At 52.9% G+C, this 9,936-nt stretch overlaps 1 protein-coding gene across 1 annotated transcript; it reads right to left on the bottom strand.

Annotated features, from left to right (window-relative positions):
• Positions 1–5,000: 5,000 nt before the first annotated feature.
• On the bottom strand, positions 5,001–7,311 carry LOC135897928 (histone H1B-like). Its single transcript, XM_065426615.2, has one exon. It carries the CDS (start codon positions 6,880–6,882, stop codon positions 6,319–6,321), a length of 564 nt encoding a protein of 187 aa, XP_065282687.1. The 5' UTR covers positions 6,883–7,311; the 3' UTR covers positions 5,001–6,318.
• Positions 7,312–9,936: the final 2,625 nt, after the last annotated feature.

Raw genomic sequence — 9,936 nt, 5'->3', positions numbered from 1 at the left:
GGAGACGGCACCACCTGCTTTGCCCTCAGTGATTTAACGAAGAGCAGTGCATTGCTCCTGTTGTGCTTGCATATTAAAGCAGGGGTGGAGTTTTGAGCACGAGAGGGGCAAACCGTGCACACGTGTGTGTGAGAGAGAGAGAAGAAGAGACACTCTTTGGAGACCAGGCAGAGTAGACGTTGCATCCTATGGTGCAACATTTTCCTTGGTAAACTCTACAGCAGAACCAGACTATAAAATTTCCTTGAAACTGAGTTCTGTGATATCAATCTTTCACAGGTGGTGGAGCAGTCACTACCCTGATGCAGGCTAGTACCCTTGTGACATTCCTTGTTTGCCCAGTGTTAATCATTTGAGGGACACAGATGAAACAAAGCGAAACTACTTAATTAAACAAAACAACCAACATTCAAGAATCAAACACACGGTGCTTGATCATAGCCACACATCAACAAGTCACAACAGCTGCTATAAGAGTCAAAACGTCCCCATCATTCCAGTATACAGTGGGTGTGACATCATAACAGGTCAAGTGACATCGATGATGTGACCTAGCAGTGTATATCCACGTCTTTATTGGTGCATGTTGTCAGCCACAAATGAAGACAATAGCCTTGTAAAGTACACAGCAGCTCAGTTATTGTGTTCTTAGTAGCTGCAAAAATCAAGCACATCTGTTGCACAGAATTAACGTGTCACCACTGCTGCCATGTTGCAATTCACACAACAGACTGTGCGTTTCCTTTGCAATTTCTTGTGAATCCCTCAATTATTCCACAACCTTGAGATACTCTTTGTTCTACCAAATGTTTATTCGGATAAAGCTATTCCTTTTGTTACAGCAATCATTTTATCATTTTAATCTCCCTATGCATGTCAGTGTGTGAGCAATTAGCAAGATTTAAAATTGTTTGACATCCACAATACACTGGACATAGTGGCCCCTTTTGCACATTCTCTTCAAAGCAATCAAGTTCAGGATTGATGCTCTTTCTGCCCGTTCCTTCTTTCTGAACTTTTGTGTCACAAACATCAACAGCTATGCACCACCTATAACCCAACCTCGCATTTTGTTAAACTACATTGCTTCTACAGTGGGCCATTTTGCATGCTCTCTTCCAAACAGCCAACCTAAGGATTAATGCTTTCTGCCTGTTCCTTCTTTCTTAACTTTTGTGCCACAAACATCAACAGCTATGCACCAACTATAGCCCAACCTCGCACTTTGGGTGTTGCAAATTGATCCTTGCAGTGCAAAAGTACCACCACATGTTGGCATTGAGGTGCCAATGGATGCTGTGTTGAAAGAGTGCGCATCAGCATCTTTTTCTTTGAAAAATGGGCTCTGACATTTTACAGTACCGGAAATGGAAGGACGCTGGTACCGGTAAGGAAATCGAAAACATAAGTAGTTCTTGGTACCATTGCAGTCAGACCTATGAAATGCCCCCTAAACTATAGGTATGACAAGTTGTGTTACTACTACAGTTCGGTCCAGCAGTAATACCATCTTAATTGCGACCATGTATATTGCCATGGACACAAATACATTATATGTCTTTTATCAGAGAGAAGTGTTTTCCTTGGTTGATCATAATTTTTTTCGAACAAAAATGTCATTTGTCTGATATTTTTCATTGTGAATGGAGTATCAGTGTTCTAGTCTTTGTACTAAAGATGTCCTTGTATAACAAACAAAACACTCACAATAACTAAGAAAGAAAATGATATTAATGTGAACAGTATTCTGTGCCTACTTCGAACCTGCCTATCTTGTAGCCAACCGGACGTTATTCTGGTTAACATCCCTGCCCTCTGCTTTTCTCCTCCTTGCCTATCTATCTAGCCAGCCACTTACGCTGACCCAGTGACCCAAGTTGTCCACCAATTTGGGCCAATAAGTGCTCGTGATGCCATGGCGACTCCATCGTCGTCATCCGAATATTGTCACGATGTCATCGTGCCTTCTATGCCAAAACAGTGAACCAGTTGTCCAATAGCTTGGGCCGCTGGGTCGCGACACCCATAGAGTTTCTCACTACATTACCTAGAGGGAAATCTGGTGCTGCTGCGCTGTGGTATGCATGGGAATGCCGGTATATTGTGGATTCGGATTGGCATCGTTCTCGTAGAGACAGGACACCTTGACGACGCGCTTGGCAAGTACCGTTCCGTCTGTCACAATGATTCATTTTCGACTAGAAAAGCATGTGAAAAGCTGTTTTAGCTTTATTATTACGCAAAAACATGTTTTGTTTAACTATGAGAACTTGTTATTGTGTGTACGACTACATGTTACGTAAAAAGTATCAGCGGGCCGCTAAAGTTGGAGGACAGACGACAAGGTTCGCGCTCGCTTTAAAACAGTTGGTCGTCTGTTCTTGCTTTTTTTCCCTTGGTCATGCATCGTGGGTGAGTAAATATGTAATATGCGTGAATGGAAACATTTTATGGAGATTTTACTTTGAGAACGCGTTATTTGCGTAGCCATATCCACGTTTTAGACGAAGCCTCTTACAACACCAGCCAACATGAGCCTCGCAGACACATATACCGTCATGCCCATGACGGCACGGTGCCCCCTTAAGAAACTCCCATAGATGGTGGCGCCAGATTACCCTCTAGGTGTTTTAGTGAGAAACTCTATGGCGACACCATCACGGTCACTGCATCGTCATTATTCCAGCTTTGTCATCCGACTGTCATCACGCCATCGTAGTCATAGTCTTCATAATAGAGCCATTGTCATCCCAGTGCACTCATACAGTGTCATGCTATCGTCATCATGCTCTTAATTTCCATCATCGTCTTAGCACGTTGGTCACTCTCATCATCATCCATTGTCCTCGTGCCATCGTCATGCTGTCAATGTTGTACCATTGTCGTCTCATTACCGTTATGCTGCAGTCAACACAATACCTTTGTCGTACTATCGACGTCTTATATTTTTCGTCGCTGCGTACTTGTCATACAGCAATCGTCATGCCGTCAAGCTCATGGGAGATCTTGGTCTTTGGCAAGCGAGTGCCATACAAAAGCAAGCAAACACCGGAGACCGTGCATGCCGCATATAGTAGCGAAAGCAACAGAAGTCGCGGAATGAGCACTACAAATTTTAGATAAACATGACTACAGCAATATGGTGTGTCGCTACATAGCTTGAATGCTAAGCGCATTATTATCGGCAGTCACCATGTGATGGGTTCTGCCGTAATGTTATTTTTTATGTTCTCCGGAGAGATTGTACTGTGGTTAAACCACCGATACACATGGGTAATTAAATGCTCGCTGCTGCTTTCACCACTCTTCTCAAGCTACTGTGACAGCCAGGCGAGATCATGAACACAAATTATAGAGGTCTAGTTTGTCAAGACAATCCCCTAGTACCCTTGTAAAGCCAACAGTAGGTCTTTTATTGCCATAATCACTTACAAAGGCCACCTTAGCATTTTGTGTGTGTGTGGCTTTCAACTAATGTACATGCGCTCATTGTTTCTTGAGTTACATACCACATTAATTGTGCAAGGCACACAATTTTTGAAGTGAAGCTTTCTTTGACTAACCTGCCTCCACAGTATTGCATGGCTGCTGCCAAGCTGATATCTTGCCTGTATGTAGTGCCATTCAGCACACCTTCGTACTGCGTAATCATGCACGAGTTCTGCGGCATGTTACACTGCTGTACCACGTGAAGGTGAAAGCCTGCTACACACACGAGACGTTGATTTGAGGGATCGCCGGCCGTTAGCGGGCAGGCACGAGTAAGAGCGGGCATGAGAGAAAACCTGGGGGCTTTTGCTCTGCCTAGGCGCTACGGAGGAGGTTAGCGCGTGTTGTAGACGTTTGTCCCTAGGCGTGCCGGCATGGTCCAGTTTGTTTACACTCGGACGCTGGCTGCCAGCACAGTAGAATAGGTAAAGCAGCGGGCACTGACACCCGATTTCGCAACCACTGTGTCGGACGGATTGTCCAGCACCTGCGGCGCTCGGGCTAAGTATCCCCACCAGACCCAAAATTAAACAACGGACAAGCAGTCGCGTGTAGACGACTACAAACTTGTACGTATTTGCACACGGTTATGGCGAACCACATGTTCCCCGAGGCCAGGAGTGATAGATGTAATCTTTGTGGGGCGAGAGGGACCCTCGACCCCATATGGGAATGTCCGTACTCTCCCGGGGGAACGCACAAAATAGGTAGTAGAGACACCTGGGAGACCCTGCTGCGCAGCTCGGACTCTGAGCTCCAGCTCGTCCAACTGGCTGAAGAGGCTGCTGGGACCCAAGACCTCCCAGCCTGCATCTGAGGCAGCGGCACTCGCCCCCTGACCTGCATGTCGAGGGGTGGGTAGATCACCTCATCCGTTGGACAATGAAGTTTATTGTATCTATCTATCTAAGTCAATCGTGGCAGATCATAGCTTTCTCACACCTTACGGCAACGTACCTTGTATATAACATCACAGATGTTTCTGTGGGAGCAGTAGCGACCATAGTAGAGCCCGGGCCACATATATTAAAAATCTAGAAGGCAGAGCTCCTTAGCAACCGCGGTTGGTCGGCAGTGACGATGACTCACTCAGAACCAGCACCGCAAGGCGTGCCAGGGCTGTATAAGATAGGTTGTCAGCGACATCGGACAGCCAATCTTTTCGTGCGGACACCCCCTGGCACGCTTCAGCCTCCGCGGCACCAATCCACGGGCCGCCCTGCTTGCACCTTTGATCCCCCCACTACCCCTTGGGTGCCCTGGAGACCCTGCACTGCCTGCTTTATTATAACCTCAGGTGCTCTCCTGCCGGTTACATGTGCCCTCATGGAGCAGTGCTTGTAAAAAATCCATCTATCGTTGCGACAAAAAAGCGACCCGCGACTTATACAACACCAGTCAGAACCTCGCCCCTTTCAGACACAGCGATCACCAAATGGAACATCCGTGCCCACTGCCTCACAGCGCGGGCAGCCAGCAGCGGAGCGTAAACTCGATCGCACTCCATCATGTCTAGGGGACAAACACATACAACACGCGCGAAGAGAACCCTCCTCCGTAGTGCCTAGGCAGTCATATATTCAAGGAGCAAAAGCCCCGACTTTCTCGCGCCTGTGTACAAACAGCTGGCAATCCCTCAAAGCAACGTCTCGTTACTACACACTTGGTAATGTGCGGTCTCGCATCATCAGGTTGCTGCGTTCGCAGTTCAGCTTCTTCGGATCGTTTTTGACGCTTAGCTGCGATTTGTGCGCTCATATAGAAGGGTCAGACTTGCACCATTTTTATCAGCATGAGATTGAAGTGTATGCTGTTCTGTGTTGTAAGAGTGATTTCACGGAATGTATACACTGTGTGCGTCACTTTGGTAAGCACTTGTATCGTCAGCCTTACAGGGGTGCGAGTAGTTGACGTCACATGCTTTTCTTTTGTACCACTTGACTAGACACCACGTTTCTATACGTCGTACATACGAATCGAATGAATGTATGCACTGCATGCTTGACTTTGCAGAGTGCTTGTAGCCTCTGAATTACAAGAGGTACGAGTCATTGCTGATGGTTTCTGTATCATAGAACCGGACTTAAGGCTTTCCGATTAATATTTCATAAAACCTCTACATACTTGTCCATTGTTATCTATAAAACACAAACACCTTACGGAATAGCACACAATACTCAATGGGTCCTTTGTGCATGCACATTATCGCTGCTACATCACACTCACTATGCATCCACCTAAGATTGTGTTTGCATTACGCACACCTTGTCAATGGTGCATGACTAATGCGCAAGATGAAAACGATGGCAATTGTATGCATCAGATGTAATTACTTGCCTCATATAAACATAACTTTCTCAAAATTATCTAAGGATGCACGTCTTACACCTGCCCCCTTATACATGTTAGAGCAAAGCTTTCTTTGCGAAACCTATCCCGCTGGCAGCCGAGACCCTTGCGCGGCCGCAACTGCGGTGGATTGCCGCCGGCGACACGAGGGTCCGGCTGACGCGATCGCAGCATACCGGCCACGGTGCAGTTAAACACCGTAGCCGGTATTTTAGATGCAGTTAAGCGCGCTGTCCTCGAACGTGGGGGATTCGCGCAGAGGAGCGCGCACGGGCAAGTCCGTGACCTGGTTGTTATTTGAGATCGGAGCCCGTGGTTACGGCGGCGCGATCGATCGATGGAGAATGACCGGGCGAAAACGAGAGGTCACGGGGGTCGGAGCACCGCGGTAAACGGCTCCGCCGAGGCAGACGTTTTGGGTGGCCCTGACGAGGGCCGTTTGTGTGTGTGCCCGTGGGGCCGACTCGAGGAGGCCGAGCTTTACTTCTTGGCTGCCTTCTTTGGGGTGGCCGCCTTCTTGGCCGCCGGCTTCTTGGGCAGCGACGCCTTCTTCTCGGCCTTGGGCTTCTTTGCTGGCTTGGCCTTCTTGACCGCCACCTTCTTGGGAGCCTTTTTGGGAGACTTCTTGGGAGTCTTCTTGGCGGGCTTCTTGGCGGCTTTCTTGACGACTCCTGCAGCCTTGGCCTTTTTCTTCTCGCCCGCAGCGGCGCCCGCAGCCAGCTTGAACGAACCGCTGGCGCCCTTGCCCTTGGTCTGGACCAGCGCGCCCGAGGTGACGGCCGACTTGAGGTACTTGCGGATAAACGGCGACAGCTTCTCCACGTCCACCTTGTAGGTGGCTGCCATGTGCTTCTTGATGGCCTGCAGAGACGACCCTCCGCGCTCCTTCAGCTCGCCGATGGACGCGTTCACCATGGCCGACACCTTGGGGTGGCTGGCCGTGGTGCGGGGCTTGCCGGCTCCGCGCGCCGCCTTCTTCTTGGGGCTCTGGGGTGCCGACGACGCGGCCGGCGCTGCTGCGGCTGTGCTCGTCTCCTCAGCCATGACTGCTGCTGCGAGAAAGGAAATGCTACCGGCACGGACAAAAAAACTGTGCGAACGCTACGGGAGCAACCGGGCGTGTGACGGTCGACCGGGTGCGCGGCTTCCCGGCGGCGGAGGCGAAAAAAGCGCGCTCGCCGCTCATTGGCACAAATCGTGCTGCCGACCGGCCAATCGCGCGAGGCCGCGAGCCCGCGGGTCTCTACGATGCTGGAAATGTCGAAATTTCGTATCCGATCACTTTTCGAGACCAGAAATGTCGCAAAAGATAGCTTTACAACGCCAACTACTTAGCACAGCCTGATGTATCGAACTCCTGGCTACCTGTAGAACCAAAATTGAACACTGTGACGCAGCGCGTTACAATTTTGTACGCACCAAACTACAACCATAGCATAGAAGACGCTATCGCTACGGTGTTCAGGTTTGCTCATCGATACACTGCTTTCGGTGTCTAATCCACCTATCGTGTCATGATGACATCATTGGTCGATGCTGAACAGGCGACTCGCAAATTCTGGCCCAAATACAACCCGTTGGACCTCAGGTTGCCCGAATGAAAGCGCGAACAGCGCCGTACTCCGATGTCAGTATTGTGTTTCTCGGGTCGCAGTTCGGGACCATTTCGGGCCCTAGTTTCACGCCTTGTGCCGCTTCGGCCGTCCGCAACGGCGGCCCAGCACATAGGGCCGCGTTCAGGCACTTCCCCGGCTCGGCTCGAAAGTGCGGGAAAGTCCCAGGCGATCAGAAAGCGCTGCTTGCGCCCCGAAAAAGCCTGCGCGGCAACATTCTGGGCGCCGCAGCAGGCCAACGAAGCATTGCGCCGGCTTGTGTCGAACACGGATTCGCAGGTCTGATCTCCTAGTTTCAATCACTAGGGCATCCCAGTTCTGGGCTGCAGTTCCTTCTGCGCCTCGGACCTGTTCGAACGTCTCCGATCGAACTCACCAACCAACCTCCATGCCGCCCGTGTGCTGCACCTACGACCGCGCTTTCGAGCGTAGCCCTTTTTAGGGCTCCCAAGGGTGCACACGCAGTCGGAGGTACCTTCGTCCAGGGCTTCTTTCCACTGCACTGAGGATGTCCGTCTCCGACAACCCAGTGCAGGGGCCACGCGGCCCCACCTCAGCGCACTCGCCGGCGCTCAAACTGCTTCTTGCGGAAGCGAGACGGCAGTTTTGCGCCACCGCCGAGAACGAGGAGCAGCCTGTCGAGGCTGCAGCCCCATCCCCGAGGTTCCTACGCTCGGGAACCTGCAGGGACACTGCCCCAGTCGCAACACAGCGTCGTCGACGCGGCCGTGCTGCCCCGCACAACGACGACGACGGCGGAGACAACACCGGCAGCGAGAGCGACGACGACACCGCCAGCTCGCGCCGCTCTAGCAGCTGCCCGCCTTCCTGCTCCTACTCGTCAACCAGCGAGAGCAGCAGCGAGGACAGCCAGCTGACACTGGCCACGGACTCGGCGAGCAGCCGTTCCCCGTCGCCCAGCGCCCAAGAAGAAAGGGTCGGCGCCCCCGCTACTGCTGAACCAACTGAGGAAGCCGTGCCTAATCGTACGCCGCACGAGCCCCCGGAACCGGAAGGCGCCCCCGCCGAGGCAGAGGCGAACACGCACGCGGCGGAGAGCGACGCTCCCGTGAGCGACCCCACGGCGCATGCGCCGCCCTGCCACGTCACGGCGCACACGCAAGGCGATGCCCCGCCTCCACCCGCGGACCCTCTCCTCCAGAGTTCGCCTCGGACAGCCGACCGAGAAGGTCACGTTTTGAGCTCCGTCCGCGTTTCATTTTATTTTCGCTTTTTAGTTATTTCCTTTTATAAGTTATTTATTCCAGTTAATTACGCAGTTCGATCCACTTCCCGCGGTATGTAGCGCCGTTCTAGCGCACCCTTAATGGGTGACCCAGCAGCGGAAGAGGATTTGTTCTTCGCGCCCAGCAACACTCCTGGCCGCTCGAGGAACATGGAATTCCTCTTCACCGCAACCCCGCGGCTCATGCCAGAGCCCCGGCTCCCCAAGGATGATGGCCCGTCAACGCGGCTTACGACCATCAAGCGCAAGCGAGCGGCGCCCATCAAGAAGCGAGGCACAAACCGTGTAGGGCGACATCCTCGCACCGGCACAGCCACCTCCCCCGCCACTCGCAAAACGAAGCGCCGCAAGACGGCTCTTCCTACTGAAGCGGCATCTCCCCCTGCGGACCTGCCACGTGCACATTCCAACCCAAGCACGTCACCCGCTGGCGAGCTCGCAAAGCTCCAAGGCCTTCTGAAGACCCCCCTCCGCTCCTCCCCACTTCGAGAGCAGCCGGGGGTTTCAGAGAATGTCACGGTCAGCGGAGGAAGCCTCCCAGAAAGCGAGGCGACGTCATCGTCGTCCCCCTCCTCCTCGTCGTCTCCCTCCTCCTCAACTGACAGCCGGGACTACATTTCCTCCTCCCCAGAGCAGTCGCCTCCTACACAGCCCCCCTCCCTGGAGGCAAGCGTGGCCATCAATGACTTGGAGGGCGAGAGATCAAGAGAGGAGAACCCCGCTCCCTCGGGGAACAGCCGGCCAAGCTGTGTACTCGGCCCCCTCCTTCCCCTGACAGAGGACACCTTCCCTTCCCTTCCTCCTCCCGGCCCACCGCCAGCCCCTCACCGGGTGCCGCATACAATCCCACCGCTGGCGAAGACGAGCGAGGGAGAAAAACCGGCCCCGGCGACCCCCTCTCCCAAGGCGCAGCCGAGCATGCCAGCTGCAGCGAGGGCAACGACGGGTGCCACGCCCCCCTCCCGAAAGCGAAACCGCCGACGCCGCCGACGCGGCCGCCGCCGTACTTCGCGAGCAGAGGCCGCCCTCGCGCCCATCCGGGAGCCCTGCGACACCGTGCTGTTTCGCCCCGTGGGCCAGCGGAACTTTCGTTCATTATCGAAAGAGGCCATCGCGGCACAACTCTCGAGGGTGGCTGGCGCGCACCGCGTCCGCGTCAACTTTCGGCTGAATGTTGTAGCCGTTGATGCGCTGCCGGACTCATCACTGGCACCCCTTCTAGCGGTGGCGGACATCTGC

This window comes from Dermacentor albipictus, chromosome 2, assembly GCF_038994185.2.
Source record: "Dermacentor albipictus isolate Rhodes 1998 colony chromosome 2, USDA_Dalb.pri_finalv2, whole genome shotgun sequence".
NCBI classification, from domain to species: Eukaryota; Metazoa; Arthropoda; class Arachnida; order Ixodida; family Ixodidae; genus Dermacentor; species Dermacentor albipictus.
Note: the sequence above shows the minus strand (reverse complement) of the source record. Positions and strands in the feature narration are given on the sequence as shown.

Excerpts from the sequence above, each read along its gene's own strand:
- LOC135897928 (XM_065426615.2), bottom strand. The coding sequence starts at position 6,882 with ATGGCTGAGGAGACGAGCACAGCCGCAGCAGCGCCGGCCGCGTCGTCG.